Genomic DNA, 25,047 nt, shown 5'->3' on the forward strand with positions numbered 1-25,047 from the left:
CTGGAAGAAGTTTCAGATTCCTCCGTGGCTTCTCTGAGTTACAGGGGGTCTCGGCATAGCAGTGCATGTCCATATAACGGTTGCAAAGGGACACCGGAGCTCTTCGTAAAAAAACACACACAAAAAAACATCCAAATACCTCCATGATGCTCGTATGTAATGTCCGTCTTGTGCTGAAGCCCCAAATTGCGTAATTGTCCCGAAAAAAATTAAATAAGTCTATATTTTAAGCTTGTTTGTAGCGGAAGCTTCTCGAAGCTCCTCTTCCTGGTCCGTCCAAATCTCGCGTGATTCGCAGTAACCGCACTGACGCATACTGACGCCGGCGCAAATCACGCGAGATTTGGACGGACCAGGAAGAGGAGCTTCGAGAAGCTTCCGCTACAAACAAGCTTAAAATATAGACTTATTTAATTTTTTTCGGGACAATTACGCAATTTGGGGCTTCAGCACAAGACGGACATTACATACGAGCAGCATGGAGGTATTTGGATGTTTTTTTGTGTGTGTTTTTTTACGAAGAGCTCCGGTGTCCCTTTGCAACCGTTATATGGACATGCACTGCTATGCCGAGACCCCCTGTAACTCAGAGAAGCCACGGAGGAATCTGAAACTTCTTCCAGCCCTTAGTCAACATGAGGGTGAGTAGATAATGAGCGAAATATCATTCTAGGGTGAACTATCCCTTTAAGATGTAAATATGATTGTAAATGTACTAAATAAATATTTAATTGCTCAATCATCATTGCAACCTTTGCCTGTGAATCTATATTGCACGTTTGACAGACAATGAAAACCATGTGGCCACACATCATAGAGTGGATGTATTTCTAATCTTCACTGTGCAAGCTTGTGTGAAGAAACTAAAGCCCATAATCCAGTGTGAGCCTTGTAGCTGCAGCAGCAGGAGCAGCAGCAGGGTCAGACCCCTCTGTGGCCGGATGAAGACACACACGAGGTTGACCGGGAGAGGATGGTGACGGGAGGATGAAGAGTTTACAGGTCGATTTGTATGTGAAGATAAAATACAACACATGTGCACTGATGTGGTTGCAGGTTTGACCTGAATAGATCTCCTTTTATGAGCAACTCACACTCAAGTTTGGTGGCATCGCCTGTTTTAAAGTTGGATACAGATATCTATTATTTCTCATGTTATTTACATTTATAAAATGCAAGTTTATTGTATTTACATGTGTTTTTTAAATAGTTTATATTCAGAAAAACACCAATCAATATATCCGCGGTAGGAACCATATAAGCGGCGGTAACTAGGTCACAACTAACACGGACCGTATTTCTGACGGACCACAACAACTCGGGCCAGCTGAGCGTTAGCAGCGCAACTAGAAACTGTCACCACTTTGACAAATATTTGGCTATAAACCAATTGTCAGTTGAACCTTTGTGGGTGAAAGGTCCCAGTAGACGGATAAATGTCTGATGCATCAGGTAGGACGGGTGTCTGACGTGGAAAAAACGACTTTTAATCTCCATAACGACGGCGAGTCGCTGCTCCACTGCGCTTGTTTGGTTTAGCTTAGTTAGCTTTGATGCTAACAGGAGAGTCTTCACGCTTTGTTTAACACGGTTTAACATTTGTTTTTGCAGAACTTCCTGATAGAAAAGAAGAAGAGGAGGCGGTTTCACCTGAACCAGAGGTAAATAAATAAATAATAATGATTAAAAAAAAGTCTTTATGCTGCTTTCAGATGTTAGCGTTGTACATTTCTTGTATCAAAACAATGACTCGTCGCGTTATAAAACACAGGTCAGCGGGGTTAATGTGACTTCACCATTACTGGGTGTATAATTTTGATGTTGTTTGTTTGTTTGTAGGAACAATCTGACGACAGTAGTGAGGAAGAGGCAGCAGGAGACACAGATAGTATGTGAACACAAGATCTGTACCACAGAGATGAATGTAAAATGATTTAAGGCCTGTACATACTCCAACATACAGTACAAGAACAGGGAAAATGTGTTTCTCTCTCCTGCAGGGCTGCAAGAAAACAATGATGTCATCCTTTTCTTGCAGCACTGGTTTGGGAGTTTTTTGCAGCTTGTTCTTGACACATCATCTGGCCAAAAGTTTCTTCTTGTATGGTGGTGTCCGACAACTATTTTGTGATTTATCAGAAGTTTGAAATTCTGCACTTGAGTTTTATTGTGAAGTATGAAATGTCCTGGTCAGAAGAACTAACTTTGTTCTTGTTCTTGCCACCTTGAGGAAACGAACAAATTTCTCTGTTCTTGCGGAGTATGCACAGACTTTTGCTGCTGTACTGTCGATGTATTGAGAGTCTGGATGATGTAATTGTTTGTTATTTGTCAATACATGGTTGCAATGATTTTTTAAAAATCTAGCAAACAACATCCCTTATTGTCTCATGACTGTAACACACCAGTCAGGACTAATCTCAGTTTTCTTGGCCTTGCTTTACAAATACAGTGACTGTGGTGAAAATTTAACATAAATAACGATTTTGAGTTGAGTTTGAGTCAGTTTCCACTAAACGGAAACACTTATTGATCACTGATTGTGTTTATTACACCTCGTCTGGTTTCCCTCCCAGTGGACTTCCTGCGCAACCTCTTCTCCAGCACTCTGGGCCTCGGCTCGGCAGACAAAGTCCTGGATGAGCTGACTCTGGACGGAGTGGCTCAATACATAAAGAGCGGCAAATGTGAGTCGTTGCTTCGATTGAGCCCGTCCATTAGGGCTTTACCAGAGTGGATTGATTTACAGCTCGTGAGTCTGCAGTGCAGTTATTATTATTGATTTATGTTTAAAATTGTTCTGCATCCCTGCAGGTAAAAATATCATCTGCATGGTCGGAGCAGGAATTTCCACATGTGAGTATCTCAGCTCTAATGTCACTTAAACAATATCATTAAATGTTTAATATTTATCATAAACACACACTCAAAATGCATTAACTAACCCATTACTCTAACTGAAGGCCTTGTCTCTAACTCATAATCCCACAAACAGCCATTAAGCTTAGTTGACAGCCGGTTTTTAGACCTCACAAATATAGTAGATGCCTTGACACACATGTGTAATCATATTCGTAACACTGTCTCTCTTTCTCTCTGCAGCCGCTGGAATCCCTGATTTCCGTTCACCAGATACCGGCCTGTACGCAAACCTGCAGAAATACAACCTGCCTTACCCAGAGGCCATCTTCCAGATCGATTACTTCAAGGTGTGTTGAATGCTTTGCAAATGTTTGTAGCCTGGAGCAGCATATATGAACAATTTTAATTTTCAAAACCTTTATTGTATCCTGAGTGAGTGTATTGCCACAAAATGCGACAGTTTAAAGTTGTTACTAGTTGGCCATTATCTCCACTATACTATATATTTCTCACCATCTTGTATCACAGAAACATCCTGAGCCGTTCTTTGCCTTGGCCAAAGAGCTTTACCCAGGACAGTTCAAGGTACAAAGCGCTTCCTGCTGCCAGTCATCCGCTGATTAATTAACTTAGTATTTAGAAACTGTGCCCTGCCTCACACACATATGTTTCTCCTCTGTCTAGCCGACCATCTGTCACTACTTCATGAAGATGCTGAAGGACAAAGGGATCCTGAAGCGCTGCTACACACAGGTTGGAAAAAAGGCCCAACTCTAGTATATAAATGACGTCACCTTTTCTGTGTTGGTATTAATTTGTGCGTTAATTCAGAATATCGACACCCTGGAACGAGTGGCCGGGCTTGAAGGCGACGATCTAATCGAAGCTCATGGAACATTTTACACGTCCCACTGTGTCAGCTTCTGCTGCCGCAAGGAGTACAACCTGGACTGGATGAAAGGTGTGTTTTTTTTTTTGCTTTATTTTTCAGTAGAGAAAAATTAAGTAGTTTTCATGCCATTTGAACTCCTTTTCTTGTCTTGCAGAAAAAATCTTTTCTGATGACATTCCCAGATGTGACAAGTGCAGCAGTTTGGTCAAACCAGGTCAGTTGATCTTTCTTTCTGTTTCCTTTTTTGTTTAATATTGTTTATCTGAGTAGTTTCCTATTTCATTCATCTTCCTTAAAGATCTTCTAATCGTTCCTGACTGTTAGATAACATCATCATTTATCAGGGTGTTTCTTTGCACCTCTGAATCTTTGCTTCTCCTCACTCAGATATAGTCTTCTTTGGTGAGAATCTGCCCGTCCGGTTCTTCACTTCAATGAAGATGGTGAGCACATGGTGCCGGTTTGAATGTGTGCATGCATGTTAAGGATGTGGTTTGATCAAAAGTGCCTGCAGGAATAAATGCCTCTCACTGCCTTTGGTTTTTTTTTCACCTGTTAGGACTTTCCCCGCTGTGATCTTCTCATCGTAATGGGGACGTCTCTGCAGGTTCAACCTTTTGCAAGTCTAGTCAGCAGGTACAGCTCAGATCAGGTTTCTCTCTTACTGGAACACAGAGCTGAATGCAGACGCAGCAGCAGTAATCGTCTTGCAGTACATTGTAGCTCAACAGCCAGTGATGCTTCCCTGCAGCATTAAAGATTCAGGCTTCACTCCTGTCTTGTTGACCTGTCTCTGAGGACAATGCAGAGGCCACATTTACATATTTTAAAACATATTGTAGATTGTTCTTGATGCCAAAATGTTATCTAGGTAATTGTTTGTCCCTATTTTTGTCATTCAGGGTTTCAAAGAGTTGCCCCAGACTTCTGATTAACATGGAGAGGGCAGGGCAGGTGAGCTACGACTGATTTATTCAACACTTTCCTGCTTTTATTTTGTCAAACCAAAGTGTCAAACCAAAGTGTCAAACCAAAGTGTTTCTTGGATTCTCTGTGCAGCATTGTTTGTGTATTTCTCTGCGCAGGCTGATCCGCTGTTTGGGTTGCTTGGTTTTGGAGGAGGGATGGACTTTGACTCAGACAAGGCGTACAGGTGATACAGAGAGACTGTTGTGTCATCTCTCCAGCTACTTTACTTTTACTTTATCTCTATTTTCCCTTTGCAACATCCAATTTATCTTACCGAACAAATCCAATAGAAGTGATTCAGTTCAATTTACAAAATAAGATCAACAAAAAAGGAGGATGACCAAGGCACTCTTGAGGTCCAGAAGTTAAAAAGCCCTTATTGGAAGTGGCTACATATAGTTTAAAGGTAAAAAAACTGCACCTACGCATTGCGGCACATACAGTAGCCTTCTTCAGGGTGACAAACCATCAGTGGTTTGCATGCATTTTAATGTGTGCATCAGTTTATACCAACATTATGCAGTTTACGTACCACTAGAGGGCGCTAAACCCTCACACGCACTTAAGAGAATATTGTTTTTACACTTAAAATAATGTACTCATTTAATTTACTTGCTCAGTAATTAGCTAGTTACTCAGTAAAATTATTTGTAAATATTTTGAATAAATAGATTTGGTTGACATTCATTGTTATGAACTGGAGAAGTGGTCTGGAGGTCTGTCCTGGTTCTGATAGTGGCCCTTCTCCTTCTTCTTCCCTCCAGAGACGTAGCTCACATCAGTACCTGTGATGATGGCTGTTTGGCTCTGGCTGACCTGCTGGGATGGAAGGTAGGTTACAGTACAAATATATAGCGTCATACTTTTTGTTTACTGTAAGAGTCTGTTCACCACAGAACAATCACACATGAATAAAATAGCTCTGGACCTCAGTGCTGTTATTTCTGTTGTCCAGTCTAGAGATAATTACGGCAATGCATTATCACCGTTTCTTGTCAGAGGGCGTTATTAAAGTTTAAAACGCAAAGTCTCACCAGCTACAGCAGAAGCAAAAAAAAGGTGTACAGTTTCGAAATGTCAGGGTTGCTTATTTATGATTTTCCTGTGTGATCTTGTGGTCGCAAGCCCCCACAGTGTTAGGACTTTATGTTTAACTCAGAGTACATGCAGCTTTTTTCTGCTCCTTTTCTTCTGCCTCACCACTTTGTGCTCTGTGTCTCAACTTTTTTCTTTTTTTTTCATCTCTCTCTCTCCAGGCCGAGCTGGAGGAACTGGTGAAGAAGGAGCACGTCAGGATCGACAGCGAGGACAAAAAAGAGAAGTCCGGCGAGAAGAAGGAAGGTGCAGCCAAGGCGAGCTCTGCATCGGTGGCACCAGAACCTAAAAAGGAAGAATAACAAAATAAAAAGCTAATTTTTATTTTGAAAAAAGAAAGAAAAAAAGCCACTGTAGTGATGTCAGAGTCAGATTTGGCCCTTAAAGGCAGGTTACAATACCGTGGTTTCTGTTTGAAAGTGAGCTTTAGTGATATTGATCACACTCTCAGTTTTAATCTGCAAACATTCGATTCCTCTAAACAACGTCACTCTGACATCTGACATCCACGTAGGTTACGCTTTTGTTTATATCAGTTATTTGCACTTTAATTACATTAACATATTTTTTATTTTTGTTTTCCTTTTTTTATTTTTTGCATCGGCAGACATCTGACTCACATGTATATTTATTTCAGAGGCAGTTGATTCTATGCATTTTACTTTAATAGTTCTGGTGTATCTACATTGGGCTAATATCTCCCAACACCTCAGGCAGTGTGATCATGATTTAACACTGCACGAAAGCTGAAATAATGTTTCTAAACCAACTACTGAACACTTCTGCTGTAGTGGTTTGAATTGAGCCACTTAAACGCTCCTCAGATTTTAGATAATTCATTTTTTCCATCATCAGTCTAGATATTCAGCCATAATGACAAAGCAAACATTAGAAGTAATTTAGCAGATTTATTAAAAAGGAAAAACCAAGATCAGTGTAGTTTGGCTTTTTCTTTGTCATTATATCACATTTTGAGTGTAGATTGATGAGGGAAGAAGAATTTAAACAATTTTAAAGTCTGCAGCAAAACATAATGTGAAAGCACTTTCTGAATGCATTCAAAGCATCTAATTTGTCAAAGAAGTTAACTTCCTGAATTATGAACTGGGGTAAATATTGATAGATTAACTGGTAATGTGAAACTTTAAACATGTCTTTTTCACTAACTGTTTTTCATGTTAACCATCTCCTTCAGTGACTTCTTTAAAGGCCATGTTCTCAGTCATTTAAATGGGACAAGAAAATCTCAATCATAGGGAGCTACAAACTGTAAATGATGCTCAAAACATAATCAAAACTCACCTAACTAACTAAGGACCTCAGTCAGCCCTTAGCTTCATCATTAGATAGTTGAATACCTCAAGTATATAAATACGAACATGGTCATGTTTGAAACTCTTTTTATATGAAATTACAAACTAAACTTTTGGGGGAAAGGTGTTAAGAGCATGGATTGTTGCATTATGAAATAAGAAAAATGAAGGGATGGAGGCAATAACATGAACATCTGTATAAAGTGATGGAAACCAGAACAAAAATCCTACAATAAAATGTACCTTTACTAAACTGATACTGTTTACTTTTGTTGAGACTGCATGAAAGAAGAGTTGATTTGGCTATAATGACTTTTTTATTTTTTTATTTTTTTTTAGGGCTAATTTAATAAGTCGGAGTGATATGCTTTCTTGATAAAGCTCTGTTTTGTGTAGTATTTATGCCTTTATTCTAAAGAATAGTGAAAGATAGGACAGGAAAGTCAAATGGAGCAAAAGGCCATGAGTCGGACTTCGCTGTGGTTCGGACTAAGCCAGTGTGGTACAAGACATACCATGTGACCCACTGAGGAGCCCCATTGCTGAACTTTCTCAACCACATAAAACCACATATTTTTTTCTCTCAAGCTACTTTGCATCAAGTTCTATAAAATAGAAAGAAAAAAACTTAAGTTTGACACATGCACAATGACTGGAAACAACTGACCTACTTTAATGTCAACTGTGGTTAATCAGATTGTTCAAACTATTCCCATCAGACCACGGTAAAAGTTTTAACAATACAAAAAAAACGCAACATAGGAGAAATGAAATTAGTGCTGTGAGGCCTTTAAAGACTTGTGCAGAAATTGTAAGGTTGTGAGATGTGAAATTCAACCTGACATTTAGATGCTGTGCTCATTTAAAATGTGCTATTGGTAACATAGCCAACGTTAGCATTAGCAGCGGCCAAGTTCTGCCTCCAGAGTTGGAAAACAACACTAATACCTAAAACCTTTATCTGTCAGTTGATATCTCTGACATTTTCTACTGAGGTGAGCAAACCAACTAGCCCAGTCACCTAGCATCAGAATAGCAGCATCCTGAAGAATAAGTGTTGTTTCTCTGGCATTGTAAATGCAATGTTATATACACTTAAATATCATTTATTTTATAAAGAGGATTAGCATACTTTAAAATGTGCTAACAAATTTCACTGTGTGATTAGTGCAGAGACCAGTCATATGTTTGAAATATTTTATGACTTTTCATATTCTTAGTCTTTCAAATAAACAGTAGCCTATGTGTTTAATCTTGTTCCAGTTTTGTACTAATGAGTATTTTGTGTTAATAGCCTGGAGTATACACAAGGGGCTACAGCAATGCCAACACCTCAGCCTGTCATGTTCACCATTCTCACCTTTGGGTCTAGCAGGTCAACATTTGCTAATTAGCTCTAAATGCAAAGACTAGCTGCTGATGATGATGAGAGGAAATTGATTAGCTTTCCTTGAAACAAAGTATTGGTTGACTTAAAAAAAAAAAAGAAGTTATGATGATGACATTGCATTAGAAGGAAATTTCACTGAAAACCGCCTTTTGCAAAATGACCACAACTTCGAGTTCACTTTTTAAATTAATCTGCAAAGGTGATCACTGTGCTGCATGTGCAGGCTGGTGTAGCCTGTGGCCTGTTGTCATTAGCTCGCTGTCATTAGCTCGCTTGTTAACCCAGTTAAAAGGGTTTTCTGGGAGTTTTTCCTCAGTTGATGTGAATTTCTAAGGTCAGAGGATGTTGTCATGATGCTGTGTAAAGCCATTTGAGACAAACTGTTTGTCAAAACAGGCTATTGCGTTGCCTTGCCTTGGAGCTCTATTTTGGTTTCAGCAGTAACTGGCAGCACTGCACGGAGAGGCTGACCAGTTAGCGACACCTCTGTCTGTGGTTTCCTTCATGCATAAGGACAGCCACCAGAACCAGCTTGCAATGTAGAGATAAATCACTCATGAAAAAACCCTTAAGAAATACTGAAAGCTGAGTGTATGCAGCTATGTGTGTATATATATATCTCAGCTGCAAGATAACATCTGTTACACTTAAGATCATCTCAGAGCTGTGGTGAAGCGTTTTCAAGCCCCCCTCGTCTGACGTCTCTTTTCAACTTTGAAGGTTTTCATCATTTATTGTGTCTGAGCTGAAGACAGAGAGTCTACTGCAGGGAGAGAAAAAATAGGCAGATGAAGCTCTTTAGAGAACACACAGAGACTCTTCACTGTTCACACCGAGCACAGAGCCGGGTTAACCACATGCACGGTTGTAGAGAGAGGGGAGGGTGAAAAAGGTGCAGCCATCTTCATGTGAAAACTGAAAGTACATTAAATGCCATCATGCGCAGGATGCAGGAGGAAGGCAGACGTAAAACAGTTACCTGAATTTTGAAACGCAACATATTTCTGCAAATTACACCAGGAAGCTTCTTGAGGATCTACGTCCGAGGAGCATGTGAGCTTCCTATTTTAGCCTCTCTGGTATTTTGATCTCTTAAGCAACGTCTGTGCAGAAAGGAAGAGCTCAAGAGAAAGAGATTGCAACATGTGGAGAGATTTGCTAACAGTGTAGTGGAGAGGGGCCGCATGAACTGACTGAAGCAGCCTAACACATGTAAGTACCAACCATTTTCAAACATTTCTTTCCAAATATTCCACATTTATTTGACTGCTCACTGAAAATCTTACACAAAACATGTTTTAATTCTTCCAAACCTTTACTGATCTGTTTTCATGCTATGCTCATGAACGTGTCCATATGTTTGCATCCAGGGCAGTTCACAGTCAAGTTAATGGGACGACAGCCATCCCATGGAGGAGCAGTAGGAGGAAAATGACGCTGCTGGAGCAGCTGAAGGGCTGTCAGGAGGCCTGGTGTCCCGGGGCGCCCTGGGATAAAGAGGGGGCCCATACTGCTATCCATGGGACACCTGCTGGGGTAAGCCGTAAGCCATGACATGTGTTCATTGATGTTCAATTGTTTTAAGCAAATTCTTGAAAGAGATCTACTCACTTGTTGAAATTCTTGACTTTTCAATATTTAAAAATGTCCCTTTAAACTTAAAAATCTTTGAGATAAATGAAGCAATATAGATCTTAAGCTCTAATTTATGTGTTTTCACAAATTTAAGAGTATGTGCAAACATTGAGTGATTCATCTTTTTTGCAAAACTCATAAGCATGCATGCAGGATATCTTTTTACCCATAATGCAGTACAGTCAGATTTGGTATTTTGCCTTGTTATTAAAACAAGAAATATCTAAACCATCAACAAAGAGGTTTAAGACTTTACATGAAAGCATATAATCCCTTTTAATGTTGTGTTCCTTCTCTGCTACTGTTAAAAATATCTTTTATTTTTGGGCCTTTATGTCATGTATTTGTCATCAGAAGCTGCTTCCACTTTCTCACCTCCTTGCACATCCTCTCCCTCATCCTCTCTCTGACTTCCTCTCACCGTTTCCCTCACTTGTACATACAGTATGTCATCCATCTGACATCATCCTGTCACCTCTGGGTTGGTTTGCTGCTCTTGTTTTTCTTAAAAAACCTAAGCAGCTTCCAGTCTCAACCAAGCAAAGAAACACACACTGTAGAGAAGGATGTAACAGCTTCACATTAATTTTATTCTTGGCTGCTCTTGTCACTGACATGCACATCTATCTTACACGAAAGTAGTTCCTTTTTTTTGTGTAACATCAGATAGCACAACGTACAGCAGATTCGGGGCTCAGTGCAGAAGTACAGCATGTGCATTTCAGGGAAATGACTTTACAAAATGGATAATTCTGCTGCAAAGGAAGAATGTGAGTAGATTCAAGGGAGGGTTACGATTGTTTTTTGGGGTTTTTTGTTAAAAGAATGACATGCAAATAATTGCCAAGAAGTGCAGAGGTCTTGACTGGCAGCACTGACGTGTGAGTAGTCAGAGCAATGGAGCGTTTGGTTTGTTTTTTACACGGGAACTCTCAGTGGAAGTCTAAGACTTTTATAAATTAATATGCAGCAGTGCCTTAATGTGAAAGTTTGTACGTCATGGAGTTTTTATTCCGACTAATTCTGTTGCTTCAAGTGTTGGAAGTTCATGTGTTCATCTCTACTCGACTGGCTCAGTGAATGACTAATTGCTGCCGTTATGAATCAACAGCAACATATTTATTCATATAATGTGTGCGTGTGTGTCTGTGTGTTCAAAGTTTGGTGACTTGCAGTAAACTCTCTATTTCTGTGCACACGGCGCTTGAAAGCCACTTCCTCTGTGCATGTATTAATGTGTGCTGCTGTGTTGTGAGAGCTCCTTTTTTGAATTCAGTTGTGGTGGTGCCTTTAGTTCGCTGTGCCTGGGATTGCATGTGCTTTGTTTTACTCAAGTACCATATGTCTCAACCAACCGCTTTGTTCTGTTTTAGTTACTGCATCCAGAATAAGGCAACACGATCAGCTACCTGCTCTGTACAGTCTATATACGTATGAACATGTATGCAGTTAGAGCAGCGTATTACTGGGCTGGTATTGCAACTGAAGCTGTTATCCTTTATGAGTCGCTTAGGTTTAATACAATGTGATATATAATAATAAATCCATCAGTGAAAAACAGCTTCTGAAGTTGTTCAGCCTGCATCACTGAGTCACAGAGTTGTTTTCGAGGTAAATTTGTGCAAAACCGTTGATGCGCATTTCCATCAGGGACAGTTTTTCAGCAAGCAGTCTCTACATTTGCCTCTAAAACAACTTTCTTCTTTCGTTCCGTTATTATCTCATAGCGTGGCAAATGTGCAGGTCACAACTTGTCCACCAGAGCGTTTTGGAGTTGTTGGATTGTGTATTTGATGAGTTTGATGAGGGAAACCAAGAAATCCCATGAGCCTCCGTAGCCTAGCTCTGAGCAGCTCGCGGCTCTGCTCCGCTGTTCTAAAAATAGCTTGCACCGACAATTAAACTGCTATGACTATAGGGATTATGGCAATGGGCCAATTTGCCAAAATGTTGAACTATCCCTTTAAACGGCCTATATTATATTAAGTGAGATCTCTATGTCTAATTTAACCATAAAGCAGCTCTTGTATCTATATTAATACTGTGAGAGTGTCAAAGCCTCAGTCCACAGAGAAATGCACACAGCCTGTACTCAGAAAACTGAGCCTTAAAACCAGCCGTCAGTACTTCTGTGACTTTGTGATGTCACAACAGAGCAGTCACCAAGCCCCGCCCACCTGGACCAAACCATCCAAATTTGCAGGATTTGGTTTCTGTTATTATTTACTGGAAATCTAATATATTATATGTAAATCTCTCATGAAACAGTCAACCAATCAGAAGCCTCCTCTCCTCTGATAGACTCACCAACTTGTTGTTAGCATATAAAACTACATAAAGATGGCTGTTGGTTCTTGGAAACAAAGGGGTAACAAAGGGGTAACTCCAGGTGTTGCGGGGTGCTCTTGAAATTGAAAAAATTTGTTAGAGACGAAAAAAAGCACAAAAGACGAAAAAAGTGCTTTTTTTTGTCTCTAACATGCAGAGACAGTTGGATTTGTATGCAAGTCCACAGTTTGCCATGTTAACCATCTTAGCACAGTATGTTAGCATGTTAAGATACACTAATTAGCACTAAACATAAAGTACGATGGATTTAATTTTGCAGCTATTTGGTCATGAAGATATGTATCACTAATAAATAGAGAGCTACTGTGGTTATGCTTTTCAGTATAGCTATGCCTTGCAATAATGTTGAAGCTGTTGTTACTGCTATTAAAGGGATAGTTCACCCAAAACAACAAAAAGACACACCAAAAAACATCCAAATACCTCCATGCTGCTCGTATGTAATGCCCGTCTTGTATTGAAGCCCTGAAATGCGAAATTGTCCTGAAAAAAATTAAATAAGTCTATATTTCAAGCTTGTTTGTAGCGGAAGCTCCTCTTCCCGGTTTGTCAAATTTGGACGAACCAGGGTCTGTCCTCTTCCCAGTTCGTCCAAATTTGACGAACCGGGAAGAGGAGCTTCAAGAAGCTTCCGCTACAAAACAAGCTTGAAATATAGACTTATTTAATTTTTTTCGGGACAATTTCGCATTTCGGCGCTACAAGACGGACATTACATACAAGCAGCATGGAGGTATTTGGATGTTTGTTGGTGTGTCTTTTTGTTACGAAGACAGTTGGTATCCATTTGCAACCGTTATATGGACATGCACTGCTACGCCGAGACCCCCTGTAACTCAGAGAAGCCACGGAGGACTCTGAAACTTCTCCCAGCCCTTAGTCCACATGAGGGGGAGTAGATAATGAGTGCAATTTGAATTTTGGGTGAACTATTCTTTTAACAAAACCTCTGTAATATTTGGATATTCTCAATACATTTGAAAGATAAACAGCTTTAACAAACGTCATGTGAGAAGAACAATGAGATATGACCCAGTTCAGGTTTGCACTCTATTAACCACACAGTCATGTCAGACCTGTGAGTGAACCGATACCTTGGTATCTCTGATGAACATTTACCACTAGCCCTTGGAAAATGACTGTTTACGTGACTTCACTTCACTTTTTTTTTTTTTCATTATGACTCAATACAGGTTAAATCAATCTTGTCACAGAAATACTCACATGGCGTTTTTACTACTGTACGTACGTAACGCATGTTGAACTTTTATTTTTCATGCTCTGCTGCTGGCTCACTGACATTACATGTACAGTATCTGCCCGGCTGCCACTGTGAAAATTTAAGAGTAAACACCAACCTGCTCAACAGGCTCCTGTAGCACTTCACCTACTGAAATGAGTCATTCTGTGTGTGTGTGTGGTGTATGTGGTATCTGTGTGTGTGTGTGCGTGCATGTGTGTGTGTGTTTTCCCTTCAGAGTTTCCTGATTGTGCGGGACTCCGTGACGTCTCAGCCCAGCCTTCTGTGTGTGTCTGCTGGAGGAGACAATGAAGCGGTTCTGGATTATAATATCAAAAGCACAGACACAGGTACGGACCGACCGCATGCAAATGCAGTTATTTCAGGCTCTCTGTGTGTTTGTGCGTGTGTTTCTGCGTGTGTGCGTGCAAGCTTCAGTCTATAAGTTCCCTATGTGACACTTTAAGTGGTTATTTTATGGCTGCCTACTTCTGCTAAATCTGTCTGACTGATACAGTTGCACTACTCTAAAATGAGATTATAGGTCAACTACTTTTTTATTGTCTGCTGCTGAATTTGTGGCAAAGCTGTTCACAGGTGAGAGCCGGAGGAAACGTCCTCACATACCCTCCGGGGCGCCCACCCAACTGTACAATCGGGTTCCTTAAAACCGTGATTATTACATCCACGCCCGCCCATGCTACTGTTTTCCTACTCTGCACTTTCAGGTTGTTTGTTGTGTGTCTGGAAAAAAAGAGAGAGAAAAAGAGACGGCAGTGAACCCCTGCGGCAACCAAACACGATCAGTGTTGGGAAATAATAGACTTCATAATCTGCCATCGCTGCAGATCCTGTCCCACCGGCTCTTCTTCAGAAGTCCCCTCTTCTCGCTTAATGTTTCCAAGAATGTAGTTTTTCGTTAACATTTCAAACTGAGACTGATGCTGCCCACTCTCTCTCTGTTTCTGTCTCTCAGTGTTCCAGTTGTCTGAGTCTCGTCTTTCCTTCTCTGATTTGGCTCAGCTGATCCTCTTCTACTCTCTGACCAGGTAAGAACCCGCTAATGTGTCTCCTTTTTAAGGTTTGTTGCATCTTTAATTACACTTTTATTGGTGTAGTTTACTTTATTTGTCACAAGTAATTACAGGGAACTTCTTACGTACCTTTGGTCATTTGCATAATATAAATAAAGTTACAAGAATATAAAAAGAAGAATACTTAGAAACAAGAGAATGTGGTAGTAGATTTTAAAAATGTAATACAATAGTGCAATGGCAACCAATAAGAAAGAAGAATGAAGAATGTAACAGTGCATATCTGTAGAGGTTTTAGGTTACAGTAAAGGCACCGACGCTGCTATAATCATCTGGTCCTTCTTTTGTGCCTGGTTTTAAAGTTTCCATATTTCATATTTTGCACCTTTTCTGTGTTTTATTTGACTTTTTGATCAATACGAAGATGTATTTAAGGTTTTAAGAACCAAAAACATGTGTAGTTTTATGTATCCTCTCTCAAGCTCAAGGTCAGTGTCAGCCAATCAGGAGAGAGGAGGCTCTGAGTCTCTCTTCTGATTGGCTGACTGTGTGATTGAATAAAAATACAGCAGATTTCATGTAAACACTAATAAAAGACACCAAATCCTGCCATGCAGCATATATGTGTGTTTACTGTAAACTTTGATACTTTCACAGTATTAAAATAAAACCTAGATCTGCTTTATGTCATGCACATCTCACTTTATACAATATGTGACCTGTAAAAATGTTTCTTTCCAGTTCAGTTGCTTTAATCTCAGGGCGTATGTTGATGTATTGGATTTGTTTATGCAAATGCATCTTATCTCTGTCACGTCGTCAGGGATGTGTTGGCCGTTTGTCTCTCAATCCCTCGGTGGATCTACAGTGTAACCAACAAGGACAAAAGTCGTCTGTCTCAGCTGGAACCCGGTGAGTTGTTTTCACGTCCGTGTCTATTTGTGTCACGTCCTCTCTCAGGCGAAGTTATCTCAAAACTATGAAAAGAGAGAAGTGTTTGGGTTTTTTTTTAATCAGCAAACACTTTTCACTGCTTGCTTCCAGCTAACAAATGACAGTTAAGCAATTCTTTGAAACTCTGTTTTGATAACAGAGAACTGACCTTTTTTTCTTTTTTTCTATACCTCCCTAATGCAGAAACTTGGCTCTGCTCGCCTCCCGAACAGCAGACTGATGAGATGACACAGAGGGAGCCAAGCAACGTCATGTGCTCTATACAGGTATGTACTGTGTGTGTATGTGTGAGAAAGTACAAAGGTGGTAAGATCTGAGCCTGTGCTTTAAAGCGAAACCGTTTATTTATGTGTTTGCAAATAAGGCAATGTGTCTCGACACCTCAGAGCTGTGTGAATCAATATTTTTTATAGCTTACGCCGTTGTCACCAGTGTTGTTTTCAGACGCAGCAGGCGGCTCCGCTCAGCGAAAAATAAACCCCACTTTTACACCAGCTGGTGAGCGTAGTGGAGCATTTAGCTGCTAAACTGTCACACTGCTAACGCTAATATCTGCTGGGTTGTGTAAATAAGGAACTGTTTGCCGCCTTTATGAACATGATAATATGAGATAAGGTTGTTTAATCCTTCATTGGTGGGGAAATGTGCCGTGCTACAGCTGCAAAGGTGACAGTACAAAGAAAAGAAAACAGCAAAATGTCAATATCAAACACTTTTAAAGAGATAAATAATAGATAATTATAATTTAATATGCACAGTCCATCTGTTTTATTCTGTTCACCTGGAGTCAGGAGGGGTCCATCCCTCTTTGCAGCAATCCAAGTGTTTTCTCATTGTGTTCAATGTGCAGTTAGATATTTAGATTAAAAAAGGAAAATAGCAGCAGATGAGAGATATTGCACATATGTTGTGTGTCAGTTATCACATATTGTAAAGTGTCAGTCTTTGTGTGGACATATGGTACGTGTTGTGCTTTTCACTGTCAGTCAGCTACAGAGCTCAGCACGACTTCACACCTGAGTCGTCGTGGTGATCACCGTGTCGTGCAACGCTTTTACTTCACTGTCTGTTTGTGTGTGTGTGTCCTCAGTTGACTTCCACCAACGGCGCCCTGTGTGTCATTAATCCCCTCTACCTGCGTGAACACGGAGATGATTGGCTGACCCGCCGGGCGAGTCCAACGCCACCGGGGGCCTCGCAGCCCTCGAACTACAGACGGGAGCGGCGCCTCAGCACCACTCGCACGTGGGCGGGGTCGGGGTTACAGACTAAACGGGCCATTTCACTGGACCAGGAACCGTCTGCTGCCAGTTTGGAGGCTTCTGGTGAGGATTTACACAGCATTTATTATTTATCACACCAGAAAAAAACATACTTTCTCAGCTTCCTGTGGTTTGACTGTGCAGTTTTGGTTTTACTTCCCCATCGTCCGAGATCATGAACTCTAGATACACTATATGTAAATAATATAATATTAATATAATATAATAAAAGTTAACCTGGAAAATTCACTGTAATTATTTCAAAGGATTCGGAAATACTCTCTTCAACTTTCTTTCCCACAGTTAGATGAGATGGTACAACTTATCTTAGCACAAAGACTGGACGCAGGGGAAAGAAAATAATTTGCAACTGTAAATTTTCACAGTTTAACAAGCTAACTTGTTTGCTTGATTCTTAAATGCATCAAAATGTTAAAACAACACAGCAGTCTTATAGGGATGTTAAGGCTCAGATAATTTCTTGGCAGTGACAAAGTTTCAATTTACATGACCTTTTAACATTTTTATATGTCTGCAATTAATCATAATAATTTTAAAGGGATAGTTCAACATTTTGGCAAATTGGCCCATTGCCATAATTGCTATAGTCATAGCAGTAGGTTCATTACCTTTAATTGTAGGTGTAAGCTATTTTTAGTACAGCGGAGCGCAGCAGCAGGCTGCTCAGAGCTACGCTATGGAGGCTAAGGGAATTTCTTGGTTTCCCTCATTAAACTCATCATATACAAAATCCCAAAACTCCACAGCGCTTTTGTAGACAAGTTGTGAGCTGCACAACCACCACGCTATGAGATAATGACGGAACGATACGAAACAGAGCCGTTTTCGAGGTAAATTCATACAAAACCGCTGATGCGCGTTGCGTTCAGGGACAGTTTTTCAGCAAGCAGTCTCCGTATTTACCCTGTATTTACCTCGAAAACGGCTCCGTTTCGTATCGTTCCGTCATTATCTCATAGCGTGGTGGTTGTGCAGCTCACAACTTGTCTACAAAAGCGCTGTGGAGTTTTAGGATTTTGTATTTGATGAGTTTAATGAGGGAAACCAAGAAATTCCCTTAGCCTCCATAGCGTAGCTCTGAGCAGCCAGCTGCTGCGCTCCGCCGTACTGAAAATAGCTTACACCTACAATTAAAGGTAATGAACCTACTGCTATCACTATAGCGATTATGGCAATGGGCCAATTTGCCAAAATGTTGAACTATCCCTTTAAGAGAAGAAAGATGAAATAGAAAAACACAAAACACTAAATGTGATTCATCAAAGGAAAAGAAAAGAAAAAGCCACATCAGCTGAAAATGCAACGTCACATGAAAGCAGCAAAATTCTAAAGTCCAAGAATTAAAACAAGAATATAAGTAGTTTTCAAAAGATTGTGCAGCTGAAAAAGTAGAAACTACACAACAGCTTTCTGAATGACGTAAACCTGAGCCTGAGGCAGGTCGTTCCACAGCAAACACGTCTCCTTTAAGAGACCAGACGTTATATAAATTAGTAAAATGTAGACATGCTGGTACGTCTTGTTCTTCATCTTTGGACAGAGACAGGCCAGATGTTCCTCATTCTATAAAGTGTAGGAAAGACTTTTAAAGGTTAAAGGGATAGTTCAACATTTTGGCAAATTGGCCCATTGCCATAATCTCTATAGTCATTGCAGTAGTTTCTTTACCTATATTTGTCGGTGCAAGCTATCTTTAGAACGGAGGCTCATGGGATTTCTTGGTTTCCCTCATCAAACTCAGTAAATACACAATCCAACAACTCCAAAACGCTCTGGTGGACAAGTTGTGACCTGCACATTCACCACGCTATGAGAAAATAAAGGAACTTTACGAGACAGAGTTGTTTTTCGATGTAAATGCAGAGACTGTTTGCTGAAAAACTGCTTCTGACGGGAACGTGCATCAGCGGTTTTGCATGAATTTACCTCTAAAACAACTCTGTCTCATAATGTTCCGTTATTATCTCATAGCGTGGTGAATGTGCAGGTCACAACTTGTCCACCAGAGCGTTTTGGAGTTGTTGGATTGTGTACTTGATGAGTTTGATGAGGGAAACCAAGAAATCCCATGAGCCTCCGTAGTGTAGCTCTGAGCAGCTCGCAGCTCTGCTCCGCCGTTCTAAAAACAGCTTGCACCTACAATTAAAGGTAACGAACCTACTGCTAAAACTATAGGGATTATGGCAATGGGCCAATTTGCCAAAATGTTGAACTATCCCTTTAAGTTAGAGATGTTGTTCATAATCCATGTCTCCCTGTGTGCAGGTCTAACCAGAGCCAGGTCGGCTGATTCACCCCCGACGCCGACAACATCTGTGGGCGGCGTGGTGCTCAGGCGGCCGAGCCAGGACTCGGGCCGAGTCCCGCAGAGGGCCAGCACGGGGAGCATGCCCCCGTCCACCCCCACCACCCCGGGAAGCTTAAACTGCTCGCTTGCGGAGGTGCAGCAGCCCCACGGCGGCAGCCCCGTGCCTCAGTCTCCTCACCGGGTGTCGTGGATCGAAGACGGCGTCTGGTTGCCGCCGCCGAGGCCCAACTCGCTCCTCCAGCCGCCGTCCCTAGAGCTGGACTCGCTGTCGATCAGCAGCATAGAGGAGGAGCAGGACTCCCAGACGCCGAGCCCCACGCCCCCCTACCACCCGTCGGCCCACCGCCTCGCCGACAAGGTCATACACCGGCTGTCGGCGGTGGGCCAGGCGCTCGGCGGGCTGGTGAGTCAGAAGAAGAGGCTGACCAATCGGGTGCAGGACCTGAGCGAGAAGAAAGGCGGCGCGTTCGCGGAGGCCGTGAAAGGATTCGTGGAGATGACGCTGAAGAAAGGGGCCGATCCCGACGGGGTCACGGGGTCGGAGTACTTACAGGAAGTGAGGTCATCTCTTACGTCACTGAGGGAGACGCTGCTGGACTTTCTAGAAATCCAGGTTGTGTTGGACAGCTGTACCGATCTAAGTGACGCAGAGATAGGTGAGTGCGTTAAATAAATAATAATGATAATATCAAAGACGGTTTAGGGCAGTGGGTCTCAAACTTCTTTACATCTAGGACCGCTAAACTGACACAAATTAGACCACGGACCCCCCATTGGACAAAATTTTGAAACAAACACCAAAAGAAATTTGAATAACGTTACTTTTATTTAGTCAATGTATGTTCAAATTAGGGACAATGGTGTGAATTGAAAAAAATAGTAAAATTTGGGGACCCCCTTGAACCCTCTCAAGGACCCCTGGGGGTCCCTGGACCTCACTTTGAAAACCACTGCTTTCCAATAAGTACACACTATTAAGCATTAGTTAAGCATTAATAAACACTGAATTCATCATTTATAACACATGAATACTCATTAGTATGTAGTTTATAAACAGTTAAAAATGTTTTACTCATCATTGATAAGCACTAACTGTTTATAAACTACATACTAATGAGTATTAATGCGTTATAAATGAAGAATTCAGTATTTATTAATGCTTAACTAATGCTTAATAGTGTGTACTTATTGTAATGCGTTACCCGGTTTAGAAACCCAGACGCCTCATGACCAGTCAGCTTCCTGTATCTATGTCACATGGGCTTCTCCACGGCCCCGCCCCTTTAGGAGACTAGCGGCAGTCTTGAGTCTATTGACTCCAATGAGAGAAGTGAACATGAACACAGATTATGGTCGATTCTTTCACCCGATAGCCACCAAAGTAAATATTGGACTCATTTTTCACCAGCCACATCTCTTCTGAACATTTAGACACTAAAATGGCAAATTTCAGACGGACAAAACAGGAGAAAATAAACTTTTGTTCCAGACCTGTCTCTGTCTCAACAACACACTCTTGCAAGATTTGGCACAGATCTCTGAGGCAACGTCAACTAACGTTTCATTTCATTTCATATCATCGACGCAGCTTTTAATTGGCCGTCTTCATAATAATAGAGTATCTTTGATAATATAAATGACAGAGCCTGACCTTTGACCCTTTCTGCAGACTCGCTGGTGGAGCTCTCCCTCCACAAGGTGACTCTGAAGCCCACCTCCAACCACCTCTACTCCTGCATCCGCATCTCCCGGACCAATGACGGCACCATCGAGCGTCTCCAGAGCAACCTGCGCGTGCTGGAGAAGAACGGCGTGGAGGAGCTGGGGGGCTCGGCGGGGGCCGGGGTCCCCGACAGCGTCACTCTGGAGCGGATCCAGCAGAGGTGGACTCTAATGCACGAAGCCTACTCCCCGAACAAGAAGGTCCAGATCCTGCTCAAAGTCTGCAAGAGCATCTACCACAGCATGACCGCATACGCCAGCTCAGGTAAACTGGTGTTTGTTGGATTATTATATTATTATTATATTAAAGGGATAGTTCACCCCAAATTCAAATTGCACTCATTATCTACTCACCCTCATGTCGACTAAGGGCTGGGAGAAGTTTCAGAGTCCTCCGTGGCTTCTCTGAGTTACAGGGGGTCTTGGCGTAGCAGTGCATGTCCATATGACGGTTGCAAATAGATACCACTTTTCTTCGTAACAAAAAGACACACCAAAAAACATCCAGATACCTCCATGCTGCTCGTATGTAATGTCCGTCTTGTATTGAAGCCCCAAAATGCGAAATTGTTCAGAAAAAAATTAAATAAGTCTATATTCCAAGCTTGTTTGTAGCGGAAGCTTCTCTTCCTGGTCCGTCCAAATCTCGCGGAATTTGCGCCGGCGTCAGTAATCGCACAATTTCTCATTTCGGGGCTTCAATACAAGACGGACATTACATATGAGCAGCATGGAGGTATTTGGATGTTTTTTGGTGTGTCTTTTTGTTACGAAGAAAAGTGGTATCCATTTGCAACCGTTATATGGACATGCACTGCTACGCCGAGACCCCCTGTAACTCAGAGAAGCCACAGATAACTCTGAAACTTCTCTCCCAGCCCTTAGTCCACATGAGGGGGAGTAGATAATGAGTGCAATTTGAATTTTGGGTGAACTATCCCTTTAAAGCTCTGTGGATCTCACCTCATCGGCCTGTCTGAAGTCCTCCTCTTCTCTCCTGCAGGTTCTGTGTTTGGAGCAGATGATTTCCTGCCCTGCCTGACGTGGGTGTTGCTCCGCAGCGACGTGGTGACGTTACAGCAAGACACAGACTACATGATGGAGCTGCTGGACCCCACACAGCTACAGGGAGAGGGTAGGACACACAAAACAGCCCACTGTGGTGCAGAGGGTCACCGTTTTCTACAAGTTTTCTTTTATAGACCTGCTGACATGAGCTCAGAGCGAAGTTCAAACTAAGCCTGGTTATAACTTGTAAGTGTTTTGCAGGATAGAAATGCACACTTAACTGAATTATACCAGATTGCACCACATAAACTAGCTTGTGTAAATGGTAATGCTGGAACTAACTATTTACATTGGGAGCATACATCAGTCCGACTGCCCAAAAGTCCGACAGCTCATTTCTCCGACTACCCATTCCACAGTGTTAAGGTTAGGTTTAGGGTAAGGTTAAGGGTTAGGGCTACTTAAGTTGGAGAAATGGGAGGTCGGATTAATGGACGCAAAAATAAAAAAAATGTATGGTCAGAGAAATGGGTAGTCAGACAGACGTCATGCGCCATCAGGTGTATCTGTTGCAGCAGCTAAGCATTAGCTTGCTAATACATGATCCATTTATTATGCAATTTTTTTATGATATAAAGTGGAAGATTTTACATTATATTTCACAAAAATTACAAAACATAGCTAAAGTTTGCCAATGTTTTGCTAAAAGAAAAACAAAAGCAGCCAACATAAACTCATTTTTAATTACCTGCACGAATAATTAATCTGAAACATAAATAATTATCCATGCACATAAAAAATAAATCAAGAAATTAATGACTGTGCTGTAGTTTAATTTATTGTTTATCCAGCAAAAACTATCATGTTTGGACATGTCGCTTGTGATGCAACACCATTTTGATTGGACAGGCGTATCTGAGCAACATTCCTTGAACTTTTATTTGTGAGGACATTACAGACAGTCATCAAAATCACTTCCTTTTCCATTCATAAATTACTCTTCATACTGTACAACTGACACACAACAGTTGATACAATATCAATCTGTAAATACTCTGTTGCCCATACAAGTCCTTTTATTCCTATTATAAAGGTTAATTATGGTTTAATTTTCACAGTGATACTGTATGTTTGAAAGAGATTGAACAATAAAGTTTTGAGAAGATAGACAGTGGAAAAGTGGAAAAAAATGTATTCCAACTTTATGGGCAACAGTGTAATTAATTATAATAATGATATTAATTCTAAAATACATATTTCTATTATGCATGTGCTTAATCAACCAAACTTAAACCCTAACCCCAAAAATAATCTTTGTTCTTCGTTCATCAACAGGTGGCTACTACCTTACAACTCTATACGCCGCTCTCTACTACATCAGCAGTTTCCGTCCCCGCCTGGCGGCTCGTCAGCTCAGCGTGGAGGCCCAGCACTCTCTGAACCAATGGCATCGCCGGCGCACGCTGCACTGCAACCAATCCCGCCGCAGCATACACCGCCGGACCATTCGCAGGCCGGTGTGTCGGGACAGGACGCTGCCGAGCCCCGGGAAGTCTGAGACTGAGAGTAAAGAGGAAAGTGCGACACAGAGCAACGATGGTGGCGATGAGTCACAGCAGAAACAGACTGAGACGGAGACGGAGAGCAGCAGCAGAGAGGCTCTGCAGCCGCTGAGCGAGGAGACGGGAGACAAGGACCAATCACAGGCAGCGACTCCAGCATCAGACTGTCACCACCCAGAGGTAACATGGAGCAAACCGGAAGATAGAAAGACTCTGTGTAGAGCAGCAGGACTGGTCCAAAGAGAGAGCAGAGAGTAGGAGAGCTCAAACTGCTCTCGTTGCGAGGTTGAATACAGCTCCTGGTTACTGTGAATGTAACACCCGTCACCTCACTCACCGTTTGCCAAGATAGGAGTTCACAAATCTCAGGTTCAATCTGAAAGGTCAGACGACAGGTCAAATGTTATAAAGTGAATTTTTTTCCCTTCTCAAATTTGATCTGTTTTCTTTTAAAATCCTGAACATATTGTTTCACCTCAGGGCTTAAAACCATTTAAACTCAACGTTCAGGGAGGCAAATATCACTCGTAGTTCTTCAAATCTAGATCGAATGTCATTTATATATTATATAAAGACGAGAAATTGACATATGAGTTATTCATATTTCAGTCAACAGCCATGAATCCACATTTTCCTCAGGGATGTGGCAGTGTACACAAGTGTAAATGTTGGATTTGATGCTGCGATGAGTTTTAATGTTTTATTAATGTTAAAGAGCCAATTAAATTTGTTATGACGCCGCACGAATTGGAATTGTTTTTTACGCTGTTTAATTTAAATTAAATGTCATTTTACATGTATAAATATATTAATATAAAAAATGATAATGAAAATGATAAAATAAAACATCTTGTTTTTTGTTGTACATCTTGTCCCCGCTCTCTTCCACACCATTTCCAGCCGCTGTTTTCAGATCAATAGCTCCGATAAACTGGATAAAACCCCAGACTGTGCTTCTCATGTATTATTAAGTCATTTAGCTACAAGCTTTAACACTGATGGAAACTGAAACTGGCTTAAAGGAAAGTGAACATCACAGCAGAAACATGAGTCCCATCATGGAGTCAGCAGTAACACTCACAGCTTTATAAAGCTCCAACAATATAAAGCCTGTCTTTGCTATTTATAAGGTACTTTCCCTGAGAAGAGACTGAGAATTAAATTAAAGCATCATGACCGAGTCCAGAGTTAAAACACAACCCAAAAATACTCTCACTCTCAGCCACTTCACAAAGACGCATCATCACCACATCAGCCCGTCGGACACAGATGTGTATCTTCATGTTGGACCACAAGAGGGCAGCATCAAACCTCCTGTGAGACTCCACAGCTCCCAGCCTCTTATAATGATTTACAGTTTCCTGAGTAAAAACAGATTAGATTTTTTTTTAATTGATGGAATAAGGCTGGACACAGTCAATATTGGGGAAT

The 25,047-nt window shown here is 41.3% G+C and overlaps 2 protein-coding genes across 4 annotated transcripts; both read left to right on the plus strand.

The window, feature by feature from the left end:
• Positions 1-1,297: 1,297 nt before the first annotated feature.
• Positions 1,298-7,388, plus strand: sirt2 (sirtuin 2 (silent mating type information regulation 2, homolog) 2 (S. cerevisiae)). Its single transcript, XM_085794939.1, has 16 exons — positions 1,298-1,452; positions 1,612-1,661; positions 1,840-1,888; positions 2,577-2,687; positions 2,815-2,856; positions 3,103-3,209; positions 3,391-3,447; positions 3,547-3,615; positions 3,694-3,823; positions 3,909-3,968; positions 4,142-4,197; positions 4,314-4,390; positions 4,657-4,708; positions 4,840-4,907; positions 5,488-5,554; positions 5,980-7,388. Exons 1-16 carry the CDS (start codon positions 1,437-1,439, stop codon positions 6,118-6,120), a joined length of 1,152 nt encoding a protein of 383 aa, XP_085651065.1. The 5' UTR covers positions 1,298-1,436; the 3' UTR covers positions 6,121-7,388.
• A 2,068-nt stretch (positions 7,389-9,456) lies between these two features.
• Positions 9,457-24,436, plus strand: rinl (Ras and Rab interactor-like). Of its 3 annotated transcripts, XM_085794942.1 has the most exons (11): positions 9,457-9,733; positions 9,892-10,057; positions 13,984-14,095; positions 14,722-14,794; positions 15,603-15,691; positions 15,917-15,999; positions 16,824-17,058; positions 19,282-19,980; positions 20,994-21,311; positions 22,050-22,181; positions 23,390-24,414. In XM_085794942.1, coding segments are annotated over exons 1-11 (2,394 nt in total). In that variant the 5' UTR covers positions 9,457-9,731; the 3' UTR covers positions 23,875-24,414. The 3 variants fall into 3 exon arrangements, with proteins under 3 accessions (XP_085651068.1, XP_085651067.1, XP_085651069.1); XM_085794941.1 differs by lacking the exon at positions 9,457-9,733 and having other exon boundaries at positions 9,841-10,057; XM_085794943.1 differs by lacking the exons at positions 9,457-9,733; positions 9,892-10,057 and adding an exon at positions 10,706-10,926 and having other exon boundaries at positions 23,390-24,436.
• Positions 24,437-25,047: the final 611 nt, after the last annotated feature.

This window comes from Trachurus japonicus, chromosome 13 (genome assembly GCF_045865225.1).
Source record: "Trachurus japonicus isolate A0001 chromosome 13, Traja_1.0".
NCBI classification, from domain to species: Eukaryota; Metazoa; Chordata; class Actinopteri; order Carangiformes; family Carangidae; genus Trachurus; species Trachurus japonicus.

Excerpts from the sequence above, each read along its gene's own strand:
- rinl (XM_085794941.1), top strand. The coding sequence starts at position 9,878 with ATGTTTGCATCCAGGGCAGTTCACAGTCAAGTTAATGGGACGACAGCC. Across the intron at positions 17,059-19,281 it reads TGCCAGTTTGGAGGCTTCTG|GTCTAACCAGAGCCAGGTCG; the intron begins GTGAGGATTTAC and ends CCCTGTGTGCAG. Across the intron at positions 22,182-23,389 it reads CACACAGCTACAGGGAGAGG|GTGGCTACTACCTTACAACT; the intron begins GTAGGACACACA and ends GTTCATCAACAG.
- sirt2 (XM_085794939.1), top strand. Across the intron at positions 1,662-1,839 it reads CGGTTTCACCTGAACCAGAG|GAACAATCTGACGACAGTAG; the intron begins GTAAATAAATAA and ends GTTTGTTTGTAG. Across the intron at positions 4,908-5,487 it reads GACTCAGACAAGGCGTACAG|AGACGTAGCTCACATCAGTA; the intron begins GTGATACAGAGA and ends TCTTCCCTCCAG.